At 32.4% G+C, this 26,040-nt stretch overlaps 2 protein-coding genes across 3 annotated transcripts; both read left to right on the top strand.

The window, feature by feature from the left end:
* LOC105798989 (shaggy-related protein kinase eta) lies at nt 1-3,954 on the top strand. 2 transcript variants are annotated; one of them, XM_012629291.2, is made up of 12 exons: nt 1-276; nt 779-874; nt 978-1,037; nt 1,120-1,392; nt 1,467-1,541; nt 1,614-1,670; nt 2,236-2,376; nt 2,482-2,532; nt 2,614-2,709; nt 3,017-3,100; nt 3,261-3,362; nt 3,457-3,954. In XM_012629291.2, exons 1-12 carry the CDS (start codon nt 262-264, stop codon nt 3,553-3,555), a joined length of 1,149 nt encoding a protein of 382 aa, XP_012484745.1. In that variant the 5' UTR covers nt 1-261; the 3' UTR covers nt 3,556-3,954. The 2 variants fall into 2 exon arrangements, with proteins under 2 accessions (XP_012484745.1, XP_012484746.1); XM_012629292.2 differs by having other exon boundaries at nt 2-276; nt 782-874.
* Nucleotides 3,955-16,087: 12,133 nt separating this feature from the next.
* Nucleotides 16,088-19,949, top strand: LOC105798990 (shaggy-related protein kinase eta). The gene is made up of 12 exons (XM_012629293.2): nt 16,088-16,353; nt 16,910-17,002; nt 17,152-17,211; nt 17,293-17,565; nt 17,640-17,714; nt 17,783-17,839; nt 18,349-18,489; nt 18,599-18,649; nt 18,726-18,821; nt 19,001-19,084; nt 19,249-19,350; nt 19,444-19,949. The coding sequence occupies exons 1-12, from the start codon at nt 16,339-16,341 to the stop codon at nt 19,540-19,542; spliced, it is 1,146 nt and encodes a 381-aa protein (XP_012484747.1). The 5' UTR covers nt 16,088-16,338; the 3' UTR covers nt 19,543-19,949.
* Nucleotides 19,950-26,040: the final 6,091 nt, after the last annotated feature.

A 26,040-nucleotide genomic window follows, 5' to 3' on the forward strand; every position in this document is an offset into this window, starting at 1 on the left:
GTCCTTAATAGTTAGATAAGAATTCAAAGGGCTGTTTGGTAAGTTTAGAAAAAAAAATGGAGAGAAGAAAATAGAAAGCAGAGACAGAAGACCAAGAAGAAACGGAAGAAAATAAATATAAGGAAAGCAAAAGAGGGGTAAAATGGAGGGAGAAGTGGAATCACATGCGCATTAGTTCACTGTCGTTCTCCTGGATCCTCGTTTAGCTTAGCTTGTTCTATTTCTTGTTCATCATCATCATCATATACCTTTTTTTTCGTCATGGCTGACGATAAGGTAAACTCTCTTCTCTTTTTTTTTTTTTCAATTTTTTTTCTGATATCGGAATTCGGAAGTGGATCTTCGATTTTTTTGGTGAATATTTTGTTCATGCTTATTATTAGAGCTTTTTTTTTTTTCCTTTGGTTATGAAACGTAATAATATTTTTTTTACGGCGTTGTTGATTATGCTAATCGAGGAACCCTAGATGATGAGATTTGGCTATGTATTTGTTCGATCTGTCTGTGATCACTTCTCTGCATTTTTGTAGTTATGAGCTTTTAATTATTTTTCTTTTGTGGTTTTATGTTTGATTTTTGGCTTAGATTAAAAGTTCTCGGATAAAAGTGAACATTGTAGCTTAAATTATTTAATGGATTTGGTTATAATATCCATTTCTTTTTGGTGTTCATAACTTTTCTCGAGGGAAAAGCTGGTTCTTTTGGATCTTCAATTTCTGTTTTTTCTCCTTAAAGGTCTCATATCTCTTATTTTCTTACCGTGAATTTCTTAATTTAGCAGGAAATCTCGGCCCCTGTTGTTGATGTCAACGATCCAGTCACTGGTCACGTCATTTCCACCACGATTGGAGGCAAAAATGGAGAGCCTAAACAGGCATGTATCACTTATTGGGTTACCAACTTTCATAAATGTTCAAATTATGCTTTAGCTATAAGCTTTTTGTTTTACTTGGGTTTTCATGTTTTGATTATTGTAGACCATCAGTTATATGGCAGAGCGCGTAGTCGGCACCGGATCTTTTGGGATTGTTTTCCAGGTACTGAGACATAGTTAGACTGTAGTGGAAATCCAATGGTACGTTGTTGATATTTAACATGCTGGTGCATCTACTCCTTCAGGCAAAATGCTTGGAAACGGGAGAGACTGTGGCTATAAAAAAGGTTCTGCAAGACAGAAGATACAAAAATCGTGAACTGCAGTTGATGCGTGTGCTGGATCATCCAAATGTGATTTCCTTGAAGCATTGTTTCTTTTCCACGACAACTAAAAATGAGCTTTTTCTTAATTTGGTTATGGAATACGTACCGGAGAGCATGTACAGGGTTTTGAAACATTACAGCAGTGCAAATCAAAGAATGCCGCTTATATATGTTAAACTTTACACATACCAGGTGCGCATAGTAGTCTTTTCCATTCTTGGTTTGTTGCACAATTTTCTTTATTCTAATTAGATGAAGTTTTACAGATATTCAGGGGGCTTGCATACCTCCACAGTGTTGTCGGAGTTTGCCATAGGGATTTGAAGCCTCAAAATGTTTTGGTACTTTTCTTACTAATGATTTTTTGTTGATTGTTTCAAATATGTTACTAAGATAATTTTGGCCTTTTACAGGTTGATCCTTTGACTCACCAGGTTAAGATATGTGATTTTGGAAGTGCAAAAGTGCTTGTAAGTTAGCTCACTCTATACTTATTTTTCAATGTCTCTTCCTTTCAATTTTGTTGGGTCCATAAGCTTCTAATACTAAAATAGGATTTTGGCTCTGCATTATGTGAATGTTTTCTTCTGATCCTAATTTCTTAAGGATTTTCATGTGTTATCATCTGCTATTTTCAAGATCAAGGGTGCAAGTTGCTACTCTTGCAATTATTTGCAAAATTTGCATTGTGACAATACAATTAAGTGACTACTTCCTGTTGATTCATGATTGTGCAAACTACTGAAACTTGTTTTAACTTTTTTATCTTCATTTGTATCATCTTAAATACTATAAATACAGAATCTAAGCAACCTTTTCAAGCTTAGCCCTCTTGAAAGAGGCACTTCCCTTGTTAGAGTTTCCCCTTTCATTTAGCTTCCTTTCTGGCCTCTTTGTGGTGTGAAGAGATGAAAAGGATTGGATTGGATTAAGATTATTTTAGATAAAAGAGTACTATTATCATGCTTACGGTCCTCTTTTGCTCGTATTTTTATCTTAAAACTTTATACTTACTATTAATTTACTTTCAATCAGGTCAAAGGTGAAGCTAACATTTCATACATATGCTCGCGTTTCTATCGGGCCCCAGAACTTATCTTTGGCGCGACAGAATACACAACCTCAATTGATATCTGGTCAGCTGGTTGTGTTCTAGCTGAACTATTGCTGGGCCAGGTTTGCCTCTTCCCTTTTTATTTCTTTATTTATTAGTTTGATATATCATACCTACCAATCTTTTAGTTTCTATGGTCCTTGATGCCTTTTTCTTTTCTTGTGTAGCCGTTGTTTCCCGGAGAGAATGCTGTGGGCCAGCTTGTAGAGATTATTAAGGTATGATTTGCTTTGCAATGCTTGATGTTGTGCATTTTATTGATTGTACCATCTGTCTGCTCATTACATCTTTTCCTCCAGGTCCTAGGTACTCCTACTAGGGAAGAAATTCGCTGTATGAATCCCAATTACACGGATTTTAGGTTTCCACAGATGAAAGCGCATCCGTGGCATAAGGTAAATACCTTTTTCTTGTACTTTTTTAAATTTGTCACTGAAATGATTGGTGTAGAGACGTATTATTTTTGTAATGCCTTCAGAATATCTTTCTCATGAATGTCTGCTTTTTTAAAAAAAAATAAAAATACAAAATTCTTGAATATCTTCTGTTTGGTACAAGGTCAATTTACAAATTGTGGGAGTGAGAATTACATCAACAGGGTTTGAACCCTAGTCACAAGGAGCCTTAACCACTGCTCCCTTATAATGTTGACAAAATTCTTGAATATCTTGAATTATGTTTTACTTGACTCTATGTTTTTAGGTTTTTCACAAAAGGATGCCTCCCGAAGCAATCGATCTTACTTCACGACTGTTGCAATACTCACCTAGTCTTCGCTGTACAGCTGTGAGTTCCGAGTGTCTCCCACTTTTGATGAGTGATATTTCCATTTTAGACTGGGAAAATATGCACAAATTATTCAATTATCATTTCGCTTCCAATAGTTATGTTTTAGTAATAACCATCCCAGTCTTATGTTTCTGTAATCTGCCCTTTGCTACGACAGCTTGAAGCATGTGCGCATCCCTTCTTTGATGAGCTGCGAGAACCTAATGCTCGCCTACCAAATGGTCGACCTTTACCGCCACTCTTTAACTTCAAACAGGAAGTATGTTTCTGAACTAAACACCATTCCAACATTCTTTTCCTTCGTACAAAGATGTCAGTTTCTCATTGAATCAACGGGTTTCTTTTGGTTACAGTTATCTGGGGCTTCACCGGAGCTGATTAACAAGTTGATTCCTGATCATGTGAAACGGCAGATAGGGCTCCAACATTTCATGCATCCAGCCGGAACATAAAACTTCAAAACTGATGTAAGACTCAGTATCTCCTAGTCGACACAGGACACAAAGGAAAGTACTATCGATGGATAACCACCACCGATCTGAGCCTGTCTCAACGGCACGTAAGTCTCAGGCCAGCCTCTCTTGCTCCTTTATTCTATGAATATTAGCTGTTTGTGAAAATGGGTTTGTTATATGTACATGTAAACATGTTTGATAGTAAAAGATGAAGACTTTAAGGTGAAAAAGACCATAAAAGGGTGCTAGTGGGGGGAAAAGTACCGATAGAAATGGCCCAAAGATAGGCTTTAGATTGGTTCTTGTGTTTTTTAGTTATTGTGGTAGCTGACTTCAAATGGCAGACAATTTATTGTTACTGTTAGTGTGCAAAGTAATATTATTACTCTTTTCTAATACTGGAATAAGAAACTAAACCGGCCAGTGAGATCGGTTGAATAAAAAAACTGATGGTTTCTATAAGAATAGGGTCCTATCAAAAAATCAGTCCAACTGGTAAAGGTTGAATTGAAGATTATGTGATCCAAGTTAAATAAATTCGTTGAAGTTGGAATCGGATTATTTTCAACTTTGAATTTCAATAAATCTAATTTCGGTACAGCCTTTCCATTCTATTACTTCTGTATTCTGTTTCCACAGGGTAGTTAGTTCGTTCCTCGAGGTAATTTATTATTCATTTGAAGGGTTACTATTAGTTGCAAAGAAGGGTTAAGAATTCTATTTATTTATTTTTAGATTTTTAAATATAATTCAATTATCTAAAGGATATTTGTTGTCATCAAACCCCGGCCTGTGGAATTTTTTTATTATTTATTGCAAGTGGAATAGAAAATAAAACGCTTAATATATTATTTGATACTCGAGTTTCACGCTTGTTTTTAATATGGCTTTTGTATTTTTCTTGTCCAATTTGGTACCTGTATTTGACAAAAATTATATATTTTGGTACTCAAAGATAACTGTGCGTTCACTTTTCAGTGTTTAATTCGAGTTTTAGGGTTGATTTGATGAAAGTTAATTGTTAATATTATTAGGCTTGATTTTTCATGATTTTGTTAATAGAATAAGTTTAGTGTTAATTGTGAATTTGTTTAGTTTTGAGTTGAATTTGTCAAATATAGTTTGATAGGTATGATTTAATTGAGTTTTAGAATTGATTTGATGAAAGTTAATTGTTAATATTATTAACTAATTATGAATTTTCATCAATTCAATTCTAAAATCGAATATTTAACATTAAAAATAACATTTTTTGTCCAATACAAGTGCTACTTGGCACAAGGTATCACATTATATACAAATTATATATCTATCAAGCCATAAAAAAACTAGACAAAAGTGTTTAAGATGTCTTTTTTAATTTATTTTTCTTTTTACAATATATTATATGATAATAGGTTACATGCTTAATATTCTTCCATTGAAATAACTGACCAAGCCCATATGTTAAAAGTAAAATAATATTTTATAATGTAAAATATGATAAATTTTATTATATTTAAATTCTTAAATGGAAATGCAAAATGATTAAATGATTTTTTAAGAAGTGATAAATATAATTGTGAGTACTTTTATTATCTCTTAACATAATTTATAAATCCAAAATAAATTTAGAAAGTTTATCACAATCTTTTCTTCTTCTTTTCTTTGAAAACAATTTTATAAATATATTTTATATAACTTTTTCCCGTGACGTTATAATTAAGTTTTTTAAGTATTTTTAATTTCACATAAAACTTCTTTTAATATTTTTTTAAAGTATTACTATTAGAGAAATTATAAATTTTAAAGGAATTAAAGTGTAATTTTATTTTTTTATAATTTCACCAATTTTTAAAGGAATATTATATCAAAATAATTTGACGGTCAGGGCACCAGCACTCTTGGCGGCGTCAGTTCCTGACTATGTTCTAAAGTGAATATACGTTTGGAGAAAAACAAAATAATAAAAATAATTCAGTTTTGCTCTTAGTGCTTATATTTTTTAAACTTACTTTTAATTTCAGGAATTTAATTTTTACTCAATTTAATAGTTAAAGTTTAATTGTTAATAATAATTAGACCTGATTATGAGTTGGATCGAGTCTATGTAGAATTTTAGAACTGTTTTTTATGCTTGAATTCACCAAACTCAAAAAATGAATTTAAAATTTTATTCAAATTTAACTTAAATTAAAAATGTTAACCCAGACAGGCTTGGATTAAGTGTTGCAACCTCAGGGCCGAAGAGATTGCTCCCAAAGTGGTGGACATGTCACGCATGCTCTCTTTTATTTGGCCATGTGGATTTTAATATATTAGTAAAAATACTAGTATATAAACATTTGCAGTCTAGACCTGTCATGCTTCTGTTGGTGTTATATATTGCTTTCCTCTTTTAATTTAAAACCAAAATTAGTTTTTTTATTTATTTGCTTAGATATATTAGCAGACGCCAGTTGTGGACAACCAGCTCTGCTTTTAGTTTCAGATTAATTATATTTTTTTCTTTTTCAAGATAGTATTTTTATACCATCATCCAGATAATAATTAGCTGAGAGTAAAAACATTGCATGATGAGGAACATGCATATAAATATATAAAACATAAAAAAAAAATTAGAAAAGATTGTTGTCAGCAATGCATTGTTGGCTAAATTCTTCTGGCATAGAGGGGAAAAATAAAAGAAAGTATATGCATTTGATTTGGGTTGGGTCAGGGAAAAAATAATTTACTTTGAGGCTTGGGCGATTTAAAAAATGAATTGTATTTTTTAAGTTTATATTTTGTTCAAATTTTTCTCTAGGTTTTTAAATCTAGACAGATAACCCGATTCATAATCAGATTTAATAAAAATAGAAGAGTTTTATTAAATTGGATAATGTGACATTTTAAAAAAGAAAATCTTATAATTTCAAAATCAAATTTTTTATTTACTTATTTTTTCTTTCGCTTCCAAGTAATTTTTTTAAAAAAAATATAGTATAATTTAATTCAACGAAAATATTTTTAAATAAAAAAGTAAAAAGATTACATTTTGAAATTAAAAGCAAAACAATTAAATTACAAATATGCGAACAACATGTAAGTATTATACAGCTTGCCAGACCTAAACAATTAGGATAATCCTACCCCATCACATCAAGTTACGTACCAAACTTAATAAAGCACTTAGGGTCCTTAGCCTTTAGCTCAGAGTATAACATCCCTTTTTAGTTTTTAGGTATTCAATTAAACCCTTTATCAACAAATTTTTTAGTTTTACCCCCCAAATTTCTTAAATTTTATATTAGCCCACCCAATAATAAATTGTTGGTTCGGCCCCTTGAAGCTCTCATGTTGAATAATAAGCTTATCAATCAAAAGATGACACGTAACCTATAAGTGTTCCCTTTAAATACTTCTTCATACAACGTAACAGAGAGATCAATCTTTCTTCTACCACTCTCTCTTGACTATGCCTCTTTGAATTTCTTTACAATCTCTCCTCCTACCATTTTGTCACTTGTAACTCTTGGCCTATCGGGTGAACCATCTTTTATCTCCTCGCCACATTCTTGTATCAACAATTGATACTGTGAGCAAATGTAACATGACTCGCTCAAACTCAAATAGAATTTTAAAATTGTAAAATTGTCAAAAATTAAACTATCAACATGCATTTTTTTTCCCTTTTTTTATTACACTTTGATTTGAATATGTATATAATATTTTTACCATGATAGTGACTTTCTTATACCAAACTAGCCGGTAACTAGGGGCTAAATTAGGTATATATGTCGTTTTTAAAAAAATATTTAAGTGATTAGACCAATTTCTGGGATATTTACAGGAATAAGTTGATTTTGGAGAGAGAAAGCGAAAAGGTGTCCAGTTAGACGTGCTTTCAATTTCCTTCCGACTTTTTTAACAAATTATCTTTTTTGGTAGGATGGTTAAATGTTAATATTTTTATTCTTGAGTTTCGGGTTTGATTCCTCTCCTACTCACATTTGTATTTTTTATTTTATGTTACTTCAAGCTTTTTTTTATTTTTAATTAATGTTTTTATTATATTAGCTCTTTTGGTTAGATGGTTAGATAATTGCAATTACATCCTTGAGTCCTAAGTTCAATTGTTTTTATAAGCATATTAATGTATATTTTATTTCATGTTGTTTTAAACTTTTTTAATTAATAAATATATTATTTTCAAGTTTTTTTTTAATTAATAACTCTTTAATTTATAAAATCAAATAATTATTGCAAATATCATTATTTTTAGTATTATATATTTTTTGTATGTGTATTTGAAATATTTCACATGATATTTGAAATAATTAATTAAAATAAATAAAAGAGTTATTAATCACGTAATCCCACAGTCTAAGTTTTGAAGTTTAGTTTGTATACACAGGCTGAGTCAGCAGAGAAATCAGAAAGAAGCAGTGTTGACTTTGACCAGCCCACCTGCGGCTTCCTTCATTCTTCTTCTTTGAACTTGATTTAGCTTTAATACTTCAAAATTCAGTTTCAAAAATGAAGCTGGATTAAACTAAGTGAGTTTTTAACATTTAATTTTAAGTAAGACTCGAGTTTTTTGTGATTTAAATTTCACTACTTCGCTACCATGATGGCACTATCATTATTTTTACCTCAACAATTTTGTGCTGTGAGCATGGATCTATCCGAACGAGGATACCTGAGATTCTAACTGTTTCTACTTTCCCTACCACTCCAAGTAGGTCAAACCAGTAATCATGTTCACAATCCTTACACAGATGTTTTTGGGAGTTGGTTTCATCAACAACTACAAAACGTTGCTCAGAATGATTATTCTCTACTGCCACCGGCTCAAAACCCATTGTCAAATCCTAATTCTTTATCTCAACATTTTCTGGATCTGCAAGAGCAAATGAGAGCATTAAAAGATCAGATGCTCCAATAGAATCTTAGGCATGAGCAGCAATATTGGCAGTATCAAGACCAACTCCAGCAAAGTAATGAAACTATAAAAGAATTGAGAACTGGGCAACGTCCTTCTTTAGACGCCCAGGAGTGCATGCGAGAGCCTCAACAAGAGCACAATATGGATCAAATTCGTCCTTATATGCAACAAGTATGGCAAGAGGAAATGGAGGCCATTGAGATCGGATGTGGAAGATATGGACTGGGTCCATTGCTCAAGCAACTTGTTAGCATCATAAATTGCAAGTGTAAATCTCTTACGAAGGGAATAAAGATCATCGGCCCACTTAATGTAGTACAATGATTCCATGAACATATTGAGGGCCTTTGATACGTGTAAGTGTAAAGCTTTCCCTCCCACCTTTAGGGGAAATGTGAAGAACTGGTATTTTTCTTTGCTAGGGGGATCCATCCACAATTGTGAATAGTTGGGACGTCTATTTTTGGGTAGATTTTGAGCACATAGGAACATCATTAACACGCCTATGGGTAGATTTTGACTACTGTGGAAACCCTTTTTTCGAAATCGACTTTTTTTTTTGAAAAAACCGAAAATGGAGTCGCCACCAATCACTTTCATGATGTGTGATCGAATCACCTTGTAATTTAATCATTTTAATAAGATGTTTGATTTACTAAAACAATGTTTTTCGATCTACAAAATCCAAAAAATGGGTTCGGGAGTCAATTGCGCACGAGGAAGGATTAACACCCTCATTACGGCCAAAATTGGTACCTAATTGATTACTTGATGTCTTAGTATCGAGAATTGAAAATCTGTAGAGAATTTAAAATACGATCATTTTTTGTACTAAGATATTTTAATAGAAAAGGCTTTATTCTGAATTAATCAAGAAGAAGGATCATGCTCTATGAGTTAGGATACAACACCCTTAGTTTTCGAAAACCAAAATAATCACCGTTTTAATCGTTACTTAAGATTTTTTTTTTTAAATTTATTTTAAATAGGATATTCGATTATTTCAGTTCTAAGAAAATGTCATACTTCGTAAGTTAGGAGCACGACTTTTTCGAATCCCAAAAATAATGAACACTCTTTTTTGAATATTTCATATGTTATATAAAACAAAGATGACCCCTTTTTAAAACGATACGTATATTTTTAACAAAAACGAATGAATATGTTGTGATATAATATATAAAATGATAATAGTAATGCAACTACGATAATAATGAGAATACCAATTTTAAAATAATAATATCAATTTTATAATAATATCAATAATGGTATTAATCAAAGAGTAGTTATTATTATATTAATAATATAAGTAAATAAAATGAAAATAACAAGGATAAAATAGAATAACATGTATAAATAGTATAGTAGTTTGGTAAAATAAAATAAAATGGCTACTTGAGTAGGATATTAGAATGATAAAATATAAATAAATTAAATAATGTAATAATAATAAAATAGATAAGATTATTCAAAATAAAAATAAACAGAAGATGCATGATTAAAAAGACAAGACATGAAAGTACTAAAAATAAAAGAAATAAAAAATAAAGTAATAATGACAATATGATAAAAATGTACAAAATGTACGAAATTAGGAAAAAAAGACAATAATAAATAAATAAATAAATAAATCATGAAAGGTTGAAATTGCCATAATAAATAAGTAAATAATAAAAAATTTCATGAAAAGTTGAAATTAAATAAATAAATAATTAAATTTAAATTTAAATAAAATCAAATTATAAATCGCAAAATAATAAAGGAAAATGGAAAATAAGGACTAAATTGAATGTCTATTGAAATCTAAGGTTTGAATTAAAAAACATAAATGACTAAATTAAAACGATATGCAAAGTTTCGAGGCCTTCGAAGAAATTAACCCAAAAATACATGCGTCCTTCCCCCAAGGGTCAGCGGTCTGTGGACCAAATTGAAAGAAATTTAAAATTAAGTGGTGCGATCTAAAAAAAGAAAAAAAGAAAAATTAGGACCAAATTAAAAAGAGGTCGCAAATAGACCCTTGCTGTGAAAACACCTAGATCCTAAGGCGGGTCGGGTCAGTTTTCGGGTCGCACCTCAAAACGATGTCGTTTCAGGCATCCATCACTTAAAATGGTCCAAGGATCAAAATGAAAATAAAATAAAATAAAATGGCAAAAAGAAAAAAAATGAAATAGGACTAAATTAAAACAAGCTGCAAAATCGGAAGGACCAAAAGCACAAATAGACCATTTTTAAAAAAGGATCCTATTAAAGGTTCGAGTTAGATTTCGGGCTTGGCCCCAAAACAATGTCGTTTTGAGGCTATTGATGTCAGCCCTAAACGACGTCATTTAGCGTCGTCTATATAAGCCAATTTTTTTTAAAAAATCATTCTGCTCTAGTTTAAAAAAAAATTAAAAGCCCCTTTTCTTTTTCTCTCAATTTTTCCTCCGTCCGGCCATTGGGCTACCGTCGATCCGCCGCAGCCACTCTTCGTCGACAACAGCGGCCGCCGTCCCCGATGGCTGAAGTTCACGAAAAAAAGCCCATTTTGGCCGTTTTATTTCCCTCAACCCCGATCTAAGGCCAAAATATCCAAAAAATCCCACCAAAATTTGAAAAAAATCAAAGGAACCTTTCGGTTCTCAGTCATCTTCTGTCGCGACCATTCGGCGAGTCCCCAAGGATCCGTCGGTCTTTCAAAACAGAGGAAGAAGACGACAGCGGCGATAAAGGTAAAAAAAAAGGTTTCATTTTTATTTTATTATATATATTTTCGAAAATAACAGATAAAAATATAAAAATATAAAAGAATCACCTTTTTTTTTTTTTGAGTTTATATCTCATTTCTAGTTCTTTTTTGTATTCAATTTCTCTCCTTTTTTTGATAGATTTTTTGTGTCCAAAAATACATGATTATCCTGACTTTTATAGCCGAATACAAAAAGATATTTTTACTGTTTGTCCATTGTTCTTGCCTGTTCTTTGCTATTTTTTGCAAGTGGTGATTGAGGAGCGGTTGATGGTGGCAGAGGCTAGGAGCGGCGGCGACACTAGGCTAGGGTGCAGTGCAAAAGGGGCTAGGGTTTCTGTTGAAAAGTGTAACAGCCCAATTTTGACCCTAATCTGAATAGTGGTTTCAGGACCACAAATCCGAGTCTAAAAAATATTTTAATATTATTTTGTGTGTTTATGATATGTGAATTTAAATGTGTGAAAGTTTCGTGAATTAATTTTGTTGTTTATGTGTTTAATTTGACAAAAGTATCAAATTACATAAAATGTGAAGTTTGCTTATTAAGGTGTAAAGTGTTTATTTGATAGTGGCTTTTAAATATGAGGTTCTTAAAGGGCAATTAGCCCATTTTAAAGGATAGTGGATGGCAATGATAGTTAATATATAGTTTTTATATATTAAATATAAAATTTATAATAATAATAGTATAATATTATGTTATTATATCATTAAAACATAAAAGAAATAAGCTTTTTCTTCATTGTTTGTATCACCGAAAATAGAAAAGAAAAACAAGGTTTGAGAGCTTGAAATATTCGGCCATTTTGAAGCTTAATTCGAGTTAGTTTTTGTTCGGTTTTGATAATTTTACGTTTTGAGATCGTTGCTTTGAATACTTCAAAACCCATGTCTTAATTTTGTGAATTGTTGATGATTTGAGAAATGCCATTGATGAATGCTTGAGCTTTGTGATAGTTGATGATGAAATATGAAAGATATGTGAAAGATTAACATGCTTTGTTTTTGAATTTTTGATGAATTTGAGTAATTAGGGTTAAGTTGTAAAAATAAAATTTTTAAGGAACTAAAATGTGAAATAAATGAAATGTGTGGGTTTGTATGGACACTAGGAATATTCGGCCCTTAAGGAGTGTAGTCAAATTTTGTGTATTTTGTGTTTTGAGCAAAAAGGACTAAATTGTGAAAATATGAAATATTAGGGGTAAAAATGTAATTTTCTCATTTATGTGTTCTTATACTAAATTGAATGAAAATATGTTTAAATGAGATTTATTTGAATATGTTTAGATCAAGAAACCAAGAAATCGGATTTAGATCGGGGGAAATCAAAGGTAGTTGAGTAGCCGATCTATTAGTCGACAATATCCGAGGTAAGTTATTAAGCATACATAGTTGTGTCGTTTTAAATTATCTTAACATCTACGTAATTATGCTGAATTGAATTGATATATATGTAGTGATAAAATTTTTGAAATATGACGTATTGAGTTGTTGACTTCCAACACTAAGTGTGCGAGTATAAAAATATATGATAATGAGATTAGCACTAAGTGTGCGAGTTTAATTGAAATGCACTAAGTGTGCGAGTATAAGGGTAAAGCACTAAGTGTGCGAGTTTGATTATTAAGCACTAAGTGTGCGTACTTATTAAATATTTTCGAAAGATTATTAATATCGAGTATTTGACTTATCGAGGAATCATGAGTAATAAAGTGAGTAATAATTATTTTGGTGGTATTCAAGATTAAGTTTTGTAAGTATTAAACCTAGGTGGTGATTATAATTGGAATCATATTTATTTAAGATGATTCTTTATATTTTATGATAATAAAATGTATAATGTACTTGACCTTGTACTTTAATTGGAAGAAATGCTTATAGTTGTGTTATTATATTGATTTTTGTTAAATCATAATATGAAGTGAATAATTATATTATGCTATGGTAAGCTAAAGGTAAGATGATTTAGAAGTATGAATTGGTTAAATATTATTCTAGATGTCAAGTTAAATTGTAGAGTTTATTTGCTTGTAACTTACTAAGCTAAATTAGCTTACCATGTGTTGGATTATTGTTTGATGTATAGATTTTGGTGATCGCTACGTGTTCGGGTATCGTCAGCTAAGCTCATCACACTATCGGTGTCTCCTTTTGGTATTTTGCTAAATTGTTTTCAAATATATGGCATGTATAGCATAGTTAAAAAAATGTTGATTTTGAAACCAATGTGTTTGTGTAATTAAAAGCCATGCGAAAATGGCTTATCTCTTTTTGTTTGAATTTGACTTTGATACATATAGTTTAATGTACAATTTGGGGTATATGCTTATGTATCATGTGCATGATTAATTAGATTTAGATAATGTATATACTTGGCTTAGATATAAGTTCAATAATTATTTTTTTTAAAGATGTGATGACCGATTGTGTGGTGCAAGTTTGATTTAGTGTATGCATATTAAGCATGTAAATTAGGTATAAAATTAGAGGTTAATAGTGAATAATATGGTTCAAGTTGTCATGGTCATATGCGCACAAAATGGTAGTGAGAAAATAGGTACATTTTTGTGTTATAAATTTTAATGTATAATGCTGTCCAATTTTAAGTATATTGATGCTGTCCATTTTAATGTATAATGCTGTCCAATTTTGAGTATATTTAAGCTGTCTAATTTGATGTATAATGCTGTCCATTTAGAGCATATTATTGCTGTCCAATTTGATGAATAATTGCTGTCCAAAACAGGGTTGGTTCTTTATGTCTGTAGTATGTTACATAGTTAATAATTTATTAATGAAATAAATGTATGCAAATAGTAGTTTTAATATTGGCTCGGCATATGATATGTATTGAAAATGTTAATTTTAAAATGTTTTAAGTATTTGAATGATATAAAATTTTAATTAGTAAAGCATGATTGATATTTGGTGTGGATTGTTAATGACTTATATTTTTGGTGAATAAATTGTTTTTGATAATTAGGTGAAATAAATTAGGATTTTAAATATATATATTTACATATTCAAGACGCATATTTATATACAGCTTGATATTTAGTTCATTCTGTTAAGTGTAAGATTTCGATATTTAGTATCACTCATTAATCCTAATCCGACGACGGATATGGATTAGGGGTGTTACAAAAAGTTTTGGGTGTTGGGCCTATCAGGCCATTATGATTTTTTTGTCTAGTTTCTGTTTGGGTTGATTAGGCCTTTTTATTTGTAATTCGGGCCTAGGATAAATTGTCCTATTACAACTACATTAATCGCTTTCATATGGTGACCCTTAACACAAGGGATCTTAGTGATCATGGGCAGTGGATGCATTCACAATGTGTGTAAACAACAAGCATGTATGGTACTCCTTTACTAATAACAAGCCTCAAGACGTGGTTAACCTGTATGAGAGAGCTAAAAAATTTACAAAATTTGAGAAAACTGAGGAATCTGCATTTGAATTTTCTACCTCGTCGTAAAAGAAATGGAGATCACCTCGCCCATGGGCAAACATTAAGTAGATATCAAGATCATATTCTCCCCAACTTAAGGGTGAACTTAGGAGCGAGGACAACATAATACGCATTTCCTCGATTCTTTAAAGATCTCCTCAAGGAGTATCACCTCACATTTTGAAGCATATGAAGATAAAAGGCACCAAGGTCCCTATAACAAGTTGAACAATTATACTCCTTTAAACTCTTGAGGAACCTACATCTTGAATTAGGTTTGACCAAAATATTCTAGAAAATATTCTTTCAATGAAACCCTATCGGTTCAGAATTCTCTCTAAAGATAGACGTCAATTTCATGATGATTTATGGCATAAGATTGGGTACTTTTTCTTGACACGTGGCAATATATCATCGGTTGATTTTATTAACAAAAATTTGGGTTAAGGATAACCATGATTACAAAATGGAAGTATAGGGGCCAAACTAATAAAAAATAAAATACAAGGATTAAACTAATAAAAAAAATTGTATAGGTACTAAAGTGATAATTTAACTAAAATACATGAGTCAAAAGAAGTATTAAGCTTTTAAATTTATATATATATTAAGGTCTTCCGATCAAATTTCAGTTTTGATCCATCTACTTCTTTTCTTTTGAAATTATATATTCAAAATTAATATTTGATAAAATTTTGTCCCTCAATTTTTCGTCTAAGTTTTCCTAACATTATAAGGTTTTGATTAAATTTTAATTCTAATCCTCTCTTTTCTTTTCTAAGATTATATAAAATAGTCAACTTTCAGTTTTGGTCTCCATATTTTAATTTTGACATAATTTCATACATTAACTTTTACAATGTCATTAGTCTAAATAATTTATTCTAATTAAATGTTGACATCAATTTTAAGAATCGTTAACATAGTTAAATTTTTTATTAAATTTAGGTCCATTACAATGTTAATTTTTTCACATGACTATTTAGCGAATATTTTTAAAAAAATTACAAAATGTTACAATAACAAATTTAACAAAAATTCTAACCCTGTTAAAAATTAGACTTAAATTTTAAATTCAAAAATAAAAAATTAAATTCCTTTAAATAAAAGTACGAGGACTAAACTTTAAATATATAAAAATACCAAAACTAAAACATATTTTAACCTTTTTAAGTTTTTACTTAATAATTTAGTTTTAAAAAATTAACCAATGAAAAGAGAGGGTGAGACCCGTACTAGCAGAAATACAAAATAACGTAGTAACGGTAAGAATAACGGATATAAAACAAAAGCTTGTCCCAACGGAAGAGACGAATGACGGAAAACGTTAAAACTGCTCAATAATTAAAAAACGTCGGCGATTAATTTATTTCAATTTTATCTGTTTTTCTCCAAAGTTTTCTCGGGAAAATTTCAAATCTCGTCCTTAATAATTAGATAAGAATTCAAAGGGCTGTTTGGGAAGTTTAGAAACAAAAAGAAAAAAAGAGAGAAGAAAATGGAAAGCAGAGACAGAAGACCAAGAAACGGAAGAAAATAAATATAAGAAAAGAAGAAGAAAAGAAGGGAAAAATGGAGGGAGAGGTGGAATCACATGCGCATTAGTTCACTGTCGTTCTCCTAGGCCCTCGTTTGCTTGTTCTAATTCTTGTTAATCATCATCATATTCCTTTTTGCTCGTCATGGCTGACGATAAGGTAAACTTTCTTCTTTTCTTTTTTCTTTCAAATTTTTTCTGATATCGGAATTCGGAAGTGAATCTTCGAATTTTTTGGTGAATGTTTTGCTTATGATTATATTAGATCCTTTTTTTAAAAATTATTATTAGATTTTCTTTTATTTTTTATGGCGTTGTAGTTGATTATGCTAATCGAGGAACCCTAGATAATGAGATTTTGCTATGTATTTGTTCGATCTGTCTGTGATCACTTCTCTGTATTTTTTTTTTGTAGTTATGAGCTTTTAATTATTTTCTTTAAAGGTCGAAATTTGTATCATTTCTTTAAAGGTCGAAATTTGTATCATTCTTTTTTTCTTTTTCCTTTTGTGGTTTTATGTGTGTGTTTTTAGCTTAGGTTAAAAATTATCGGATCAAATTGAACATTGTAGCTTAAATTATTAAATGGATTTGTTCTTTTTTGGACTTCGTAACTTTTATCAAGGGAAAAGCTGGTTCTTTTGAATCTTCATTTTTTTTGCTCCTTAAAAGTTTCATATCTCTTTTTTCTAACCATGAGATTCTTAATTTATCAGGAAATGTCGGCCCTTGTTGTTGATGTCAATGATCCGGTTACCGGTCACATCATTTCCACAACGATTGGAGGCAAAAATGGAGAGCCTAAACAGGTATATTTCACTTATTGTGTTACCTACTTTCATATATGTTCAGATTATGCTTTAGCTATAGGCTTTTACATGGTTAAGATCAATGTTAGTAATGATAACAAGATTGTTTTACTTGGGATTTCATGTTTCCTATGTCTTGATTATTGTAGACCATCAGTTATATGGCTGAGCGTGTAGTTGGCACTGGATCTTTTGGGATTGTTTTCCAGGTACCGAGACATAGTTAGACTGTAGTTGAAACTGATCTTATGTTGATGATATTTAACATGCTGATGCATCTTTTCTTTCAGGCAAAATGCTTGGAAACGGGTGAGACCGTGGCTATAAAGAAAGTTTTACAGGACAGGAGATACAAAAATCGTGAACTGCAGTTGATGCGTGTGCTGGATCATCCGAATGTGATTTCCTTGAAGCATTGTTTCTTTTCCACGACAACGAAAAATGAGCTTTTTCTTAACTTGGTTATGGAATATGTACCAGAGAGCATGTACAGGGTTTTAAAACACTACAGCAGTGCAAATCAAAGAATGCCGCTTATATATGTCAAGCTTTACACATACCAGGTGTGCATAGTAGTCTTTTCCATGCTTGATTTATTGAATAATGTCCTTTATTGTAAATAGACGAAGTTTTACAGATATTCAGGGGGCTTGCATACCTCCACAGTGTTGTTGGAGTTTGCCATAGGGATTTGAAGCCACAAAATGTTTTGGTACTTCTCTTACTGATGGTTTTTAGTAGAATGTTTTGAATATGTTACTAACTTTTGTCATTTTACAGGTTGATCCTCTCACTCACCAGGTTAAGATTTGTGATTTTGGAAGTGCAAAAGTTCTTGTAAGTTAGCTCACTCTATATTAATTTCCCAACGTCTCTTCCTTTCAAATTTATTGGGTCCATAAGTTTCTAAAACTAAAATAGGATTTTGGCTCTCTGTTATGTGACTGTTTCTTCTGATCATAATTTCTAAAAGGATTTTCATGTGTTTCAAGGGTGCAAGTTGCTACTCTTGCAATCATTTGCAAAATCAGCATTTTGACATCCCAATCAGTGACTCTTTACTGTTGATTCATGATTGTGCAAACTACTAGAACTCGTTTAACTTTTTTCTCTTCTTTTATATCACCGTAAATACTATAAATACGGAATCTAAGCTAACATTTTCTAGCTTAGCCCTTTTGAAATGGGCACTTCCCTTGTTAGCATTTCCCCTTTCGTTTAGCTTCCTTTATGGCCACTTTGTGGTGTGAAGGGATGAAAAGATTACCTTAACATGCTTCCGATTCTGTTTTGCTTATAATTTTCTCTTAAAACTTTGCACTTACTATTTATTTACTTTCAACCAGGTCAAAGGTGAAGCCAACATTTCCTACATATGTTCACGTTTCTATCGGGCTCCAGAACTTATCTTTGGTGCAACAGAATACACAACCTCAATTGATATCTGGTCAGCTGGTTGTGTTCTAGCTGAACTTTTGCTGGGCCAGGTTAGCCTTTTCCCTGTTTATTCCTTTTTTTATTATTTTGATCTGTCATATCTAGCAATCATTCAGTTTCTCTGGTCCTTGAGACCTTTTTTTTTTTTTTCTTGAGTAGCCGTTGTTTCCAGGAGAGAACGCAGTGGGCCAGCTTGTAGAGATTATTAAGGTATGTTTGCTTTGTGATGCTTGATGTTATGCATTTCATTGCACCATCAGTCTGCTTATTACATCTTTTCCTCCAGGTTTTAGGTACCCCCACTAGGGAAGAAATTCGCTGCATGAATCCCAATTACATGGATTTTAGGTTTCCACAGATGAAAGCGCATCCGTGGCACAAGGTAAATAACTTTTTACAGTTCTTTTTTAAATTTGTCACTTTAATGATTGGTGTAGAGACGCATTATTTTTGTAATGCCTTCGGGATATCTTTCTCATGAATGTCTGCTGTTCTTTCTTTAAAAAAATTAAAATTCTTGAATATCGTGAAGTACTTTTACTTTACTCTCTATGTTTATAGGTTTTTCACAAAAGGATGCCTCCCGAAGCAATTGATCTTACTTCACGACTCCTGCAATACTCACCTAGTCTTCGCTGTACAGCTGTGAGTTGCGAGTGTCTCCCTCTTTTGATGAGTGATATTTCCATTTTTGACTTGAAGAATATGCTCAAATTATTCAATTATCATTTCACTTCTTCCAATATTTATGTTTTAGTGAGAACGTCCCCTAATCTCATGTTTCTGTAATCTGCCCTTTGCTACGACAGCTTGAAGCATGTGCTCATCCTTTCTTTGATGAGCTTCGAGAACCTAATGCTCGCCTACCAAATGGTCGACCTTTACCACCACTTTTCAACTTCAAACAGGAAGTATGTTTCTGAACTAAACACCATTCCAACATTCTTTTCTTTCATAAAATGATGTCTGTTTCTCATTGAATCAACGGTTTCTTTTGGTTACAGTTATCTGAGGCTTCACCGGAGCTGATTAACAAGTTGATTCCGGATCATGTGAAACGACAGATAGGGCTCCAACATTTCATGCATCCAGCCAGAACATAAAACTTCAAAATTGATACAAGACTCGGTATCTCCTAGTCGACATGGGACACAAAGGAAAGTACTATCATTGGATAACCACCATCGATCTGAGCCTGTCTCAACGGCATGTAAGTCTCAGGCAGCCTCTTTTGCTCCTTTATTCTATATGAGTATTAGCTGTTTGTGAAAATGCCTGATTTGTTATATGTACATGTAAACATGGTTTGATAGTAAAAGATAAAAGACTTTTAAGGTGAAAAAGACAGTAAAAAGGTGCTGGTGAGGGAAAAAGTACCATAGAAATGGCCCGAAGGTAGGCTTTAGATTGGTTCTTGTGTTTTTTAGTTATTGTGGTAGCTGACTTCAAATGGCAGACAATTTATTGTTACTGTTAGTGTGCAAAGTTAATATTATTACTTCTTTTCTAATACTGGAATAAGAAACTAAACCGCCCGGTTAGATTAGTTGAATAAAAAACCCGATGGTTAGTTCGGTCCAGTGATTATATAAAAATCGGGTTTCTATCAAAAAAATCAGTCCAACTGGTGCAAAGTTGGAGAAAAAATCGGATTGAATCTTTAGTTTTAAATCGAAGATCATGTGATTATGTTTTATTTCTATTTCCACGGGGTAGGTTAGTTCATTCCACAAGGTAGTTTATTCTATTCTGTGACTGCAAGTGGAATAAAATAACTCCACAAGCGGGATTACGGGATTAGGATACTGTTATTTATTTATTTTTAATTTTACAAGGACATATTGGCAACTTTGTTAAATCTTTTTTTGCAGTGTATAGAATAATTATCCTATTTTAATATATCTATATATTATATGATAGTATGTTATGTGCACAATATCCTCCCATTGATATAACTGACCCAAGTTTGTATATTAAAAGTAGAATAATATGTTTATAGTTGAAAAGATACAAGGATCTTTATCTTTACTATATGCAAGATCGAGTTGATGTCAAGAGTCAATCGAATATTATTTTGGTTGGTAAATGACTTATTTTTAAACTAGGTATTAAATATAATTATGAGGGTACTAGTTTATAAATTCAAAATAAATTTATAAAAATAATCCCAATACATAGGTTTTAAATTTAGAACACTTTGATTTCTAGCTAAGGTGTCATTTTTTTAGCATAAAATTTTTATGGATATCTTTTTATATAATTTTTTTTCAGAGTTCAGTGATATAAACTTTTAAAAATAAAGTATAATTTTACAAATTTTAAAGGGGTTATAGCAACTATTTTCTAAGGTTATAAATATTCATTTGGAGAAAAGCAAAATAATGGAAATGGTTTAATTGCTCTTGGTCCCTTCAGATATTTGAATTTTATTTTATTTACTTTTAATTTGTATTTAAAGTCCGATCGTTAATACTAGCGAAAGTGAAAAAGAATGGTTACTGCCCATTAAGCTATGTACTTTTACTTTGTTTTTATCAAACCTGTTGAAAAATCTTACAATCTATTCGGTGGCTAATGGCATGTAAAAATCCAGTTCAAAACTGTATAAATAAAGCTTTAAAATAGTGATAAGGAGTAATAATTACAATAAAATAAATATGTTAAGATCAAACATACAAAAAAGTGTGCAGTTAGACTTCAATTAATTTTTTATAAAACAAAAGAATATAAAGAAATAATAAATAAATAAAATTCATAAAAGGTTGAAATTAAATAAATAAAGGACTAAATCAAATTTTAAATGAATTAAAAGCACAAATCGTAATAAAATAAATAAATAGATTAATAAGGACTAAAATGTAACACGCGAGAAAGAATAGGGACCGAATAGGAAAATATTCCTAAATAAAAGACTAAAATATAACGCTAAAAAGAGCAGGGGGCGAATGGGAAAATATTCCCAACCCCAGGACACGTGTCATTTCCCAGAAGGTTGGCGCTGAGTCAAGGGACTAATTTGTAAGCGAGTTAAAATTACAGGGGAAGAAACAAAATAATTAAAAAAAGAATAGGACTAAATTGAAACAAGCCGCAAAAGCTGAAGGACCAAAGGCACAAATAAACCCCCACATCAAAAACACGCGGATCATGTGCGATTCAGGCGGGTCGTCGGGTCGGCCTCAAAACGGCTTCATTTTGGGACTTACGAACACCCGCCAAGATAGCGTCGTTTAGTCCTGCCTATATAAACCAAAATTTAAAAAAAAAATATTTTGCCTAAGTTTTTTTTTTTTAAACTTTAAAAACCATTTTTTTCTCTCAATTTTTTTTTAGTTCGGCCTTTGAGCCACCAGCACTTTGCCGTGGCCACCGATCATCGGCGACGACGACCGTCGCCTCCGGTGGCCAGAGTTTGAAAAACCCCCCTTTTTTTAGCCAGTTTTTAACCCTAAAGTTCAGATCTAAAGGCAAACGCCTAAAAAATAATAATAAAAAAAACGAAAAAACTTCGACCTTCACCCTTTTCTGCCATTTCACCCTCTCGTATCCCCATTTTATTGAAGCTCGAACGATACCCTATTAGGTTTGGCGGCTTTTGTGACTGAAGGAGACCTCCGAAAATGGCGCAACACAACGAGACAGGTAAAATATTTTTTTTTTTATTTTTTATTTTTTTGAATAAAAGATAAAACAAAGTAAATCACCTTTTTTTACTTTATGTTTATATCCGATTTCTGTTTTTCTATTGTTTTTTGTATAGAAAAACAATACATGATAGTTATGACTTTTATAGCCGAATATTACATTAGATTATTATTTTTTCTATTTTCTTTTCTACTGTTTCTATTGTTTCTGCCATTGTTTGTTTCTTTCTCTTTGCAAGTGGTGGTGCGCGGTTAACTGCGACAGTGGGAAGCGCACCTTTGCCATTTTGATACAATGGTGGCAGGGGCGCGTCAGGCCTCGGACGACGAGCACGCCGACATGTGGGGTGCGGTGCAAAAGGGCTAGGTTTTATTTAGTTTTCTAAAAACTTAATGATGTGGGCCTTAGGGTTTTGTGTTATTAGGCCTGCAATTTAGGTAATGTATTGGGCCCTATTTTTTGTAGGTGAACTTGAATTTTTTTTTTTTTTTGGTTTTTATATTCTGTTTGTTTATTTTTTGGTTTTGGGTCGGACAAAATTGAGCCTTTACAGTTGCCCCTCTTTGCTCGTTGTCGTGTAACGGGATGAAGCAAAGACTTTAATAAGGGCCCATTTTGTTTGGTCTTGTCGAATCTTGACTTCTTTGGTGCTCCTCTTTTTCAAGTAGCCCTATTCTAACTTATTGTAACTTCAGGGGTATTGTAATTTCAATCTACTCCACTGCAACTTCAAGGAGATGAGATTCGTAGCTTTAACCTGTTCCACTGCAATTTTAGCAAGACAAGATTTGTAGCTTTAATCTGCTCCACTTCAACTTCAGGGAGATAAGGTTTGTAGTTTTAATCTGTTCCCTTGCAACTTCAAGGAGATAACATTTGTAGTTTTGATTTGCTCCACTACAACTTCAGGGAGATAAGATTCGTAACTTCAATCCAACTCATTGTAAATTCAGGGGTATAGGATTTTTAGCTTCAATCTGCTCCACTGCAACTTCAGAAAGATAAGATTTGTAGCTTTAATCAGCTTCACTGCAACTTTAGGGAGATAAGATTTACCATGGTAACTTCAATCCGGCCCATTGCGACTTTAGGAGTATAGGATTTTTTAGCTTCAATCTACTGCACTGCAACTTCATGGAGATAAGATTTGTAGCTTTAATATATTCCACTGCAACTTTAGGGAGATAAGATTTGCTATGATAGATTCAATCCGATCCACTGCAACTTCAGGGGTATAAGATTTGTGTTTTCACCTATCAGTTCTCTGGAGAACATGACCTATAGAATCTATTTCATAGGCCTATATTTATGCCAAGCGATTAGGATGTTATGATTAGAATGAATCAAATGCTCCTAATTAGATGTATATGAATGATATTTGCATGAATACAGAATGTCATCTTTTGAGAATGGTCCAATTTTTAGTACTTAGGTTGACATGCTTGTTGATCGTCAAGGTTCCATCACTGAAGTATTCCCATGCCTTCTTGTTTAGATCTCGTATCTTTGACAGAAAACCTGAAGAAATAATTACAATTTAGACTATTCATTCCCAGATATTTCCCACCCTTAGATTTGGCTAGTTCTAACTAGTGGTCCTGTTTCAAGTCATTGTACTATTTAGAAAACCTTTCAGAGCAATATGCAAAAATTCTTTTACTTGAATATTGCTAATCCATTAATCATTATTTCAATGTAAAAATGCTTAAAAATGTTGAAACAATGACAAGAGTGAAATTTATTGGGAGCAAAGCTCGAAATGAATAGATTACTCAAAATAGTAAATGTTGCTCAAATACAAAATGAGTAAGATGAAAATAGGCGCCCCTAATATTGCAGCATGAGCTTCTCTACACAAACTTCTTGAAGACCATTTTGAGACTGATATGTGTTTAGGAGATCTAGAGTGCTTTGTTGATGCCCCAAGATGTAACGTTTCTCCCTCTAAGTAGACATGACTACCACATGTTCAATCTTCAATCTAAATTTGAGCTGCCCTTTCCTGGGTTTTCAACTCAAAACCCCTTTGGTCTTAAGGCGCCCTTTGCGGGTTTTCGCCTTGGTCTTTCTCTCTTTTTTTCTTTTTTTTAGGTGAAGTATTTCTTGACTGAATTTGAAGTATTTCTAACAGACGTTCGATAAGCATAGAGGGAAAATGGTAACTTCTCATGCCAATCCTTATAAGTCTCAGTCATTTTTCCCACGATCTTCTTAATGTTCTTATTGGCTGCCTCCACAACACCATTCATTTTTGGGCGATAGGGTGACGAGTTGTGATGTTTTATTTTGAATTGACTACAAACCTCCGCTGTCGTGCTGTTGTTTAAATTTAATACACTGTCAGATATAATTCTTTTTGGCATCCCATACTGACATATGATCTATTTCTTAAAAAATTTACTGACTGCCGACTTCGTGACATTGGCGTAAGAAGTGGCCTCTACCCACTTGGTGAAGTAATCGATGACCATAAAGATGAATTGGTGCCCATTGGAAGCTTTTGGCGAGATCAACCTAATGACATCCATGCCCCACGTAGAGAAAGGCCATGGAGAAGTCATGACATGATGAGGTGAATGAGGCACATGAATTTTGTCTCCATAAATTTGGCACTTATGACATCTCTTAGCATAACTGATACAATCTCCTTCCATGGTGGACCAATAATATCCAAATATCATGATTTGTCTGGCCATTGTAAAATTATTAGCATGTGTTCCGCAAAAACCCTTATGGACCTCTTCTAAGATTTTCTTGGCCTCAACAGTGTCCACACATCTTAGTAGCACTTGATCCTTTCTTCTTTTATATAGGATCTTCCCATCTAAGACATAGTCATTGGCTAGTCTTCTCAGCGTCTTTTTATCATTCTCAGTTGCTTAATCAGGGTATTCATGATTCTTCACATATTGCAGTATATCGTGGTACCAAGAGTGATCATCTTTTTCTTCTTCCTCGATGTTGTAACAATGGGCCGAAGCCTCATAAATACTCATCTAGATAGGTTTTACATCCTCATGTTTTTTCACTTTAACCATAGAAGCTAAAGTAGCCAAGGCGTAAGCCATCTGATTTTCATCTCGCGGGAGATAGCAAAAGGTAATGTCATCAAACTCCTTAATTAACTCTAGGACCAGTCTTCTATACTCGATCAACTTGTGATCTCTTGTCTCCCATTCACCTTTGAGTTGATTTTATTATACACACTTGCGGTGTTCACTTCATTTTTTTCTTTCTCAGGGCTTACCTTTTAGCGTTTTCCCACACGTCTATTTTCTCACTCCTTATTGCATTATCAATCATTTCTCCAGACATTATTATATCTGAGAAGCTCTAGGTAGCACTTCCCAACATATGGTTAATGAACGAAGCTTTTAGAGTGTTTATGAAAAGTATTGTTATCTTCTTCTCTAGAAGAGGTGGCTGAACTTGTGTTGCTACCTCTTTCTATTTCTGAGCGTATTGCATAAAGCTTTCGCTTTACTTTTTCTCCATATTTTGAAACGTAATTCTATCCGGTGTCATGTCAGTCACATGGCTGTATTGTTTCATAAAAGCCTGTGTCAAGTCTTTCCATAAGTTGATTTTGGTACGGCTTAGCTGATTGTACCATTTGGCAGCTGACCCAATCAAACTATCCTGGAAGTAATGGATTAACAATTGGTCATTATTGACATATCCCGTCATTCTTCAGTAGAACATTGTGATATGGGCTTCAGGACAATTAGTCCCAAAATATTTTTCGAATTCTAGAGTTTCAAATTTTGGTGGGTGGACTAGATCTGTGACTAAACTCAATTCCTTAGCATTGACTCCGCAGAGGTAATCAACACTCTCTATAGCTTTGAATTTCTCCTCCAACCACTTGCACCTATCTTCTAGCTATTTTGGAAATTCTACTATTTCTTTATCCATTTTCGCCATGTTGTCCAGACCTGGAACAACAGGATTGGTTG

This window comes from Gossypium raimondii, chromosome 9 (genome assembly GCF_025698545.1).
Source record: "Gossypium raimondii isolate GPD5lz chromosome 9, ASM2569854v1, whole genome shotgun sequence".
In the NCBI taxonomy this organism is placed as follows: domain Eukaryota; kingdom Viridiplantae; phylum Streptophyta; class Magnoliopsida; order Malvales; family Malvaceae; genus Gossypium; species Gossypium raimondii.

Excerpts from the sequence above, each read along its gene's own strand:
- LOC105798990 (XM_012629293.2), top strand. Across the intron at positions 17,840-18,348 it reads TTGGAAGTGCAAAAGTTCTT|GTCAAAGGTGAAGCCAACAT; the intron begins GTAAGTTAGCTC and ends ACTTTCAACCAG. Across the intron at positions 18,650-18,725 it reads AGCTTGTAGAGATTATTAAG|GTTTTAGGTACCCCCACTAG; the intron begins GTATGTTTGCTT and ends CTTTTCCTCCAG.
- LOC105798989 (XM_012629291.2), top strand. Across the intron at positions 2,533-2,613 it reads AGCTTGTAGAGATTATTAAG|GTCCTAGGTACTCCTACTAG; the intron begins GTATGATTTGCT and ends CTTTTCCTCCAG. Across the intron at positions 2,710-3,016 it reads AAGCGCATCCGTGGCATAAG|GTTTTTCACAAAAGGATGCC; the intron begins GTAAATACCTTT and ends CTATGTTTTTAG.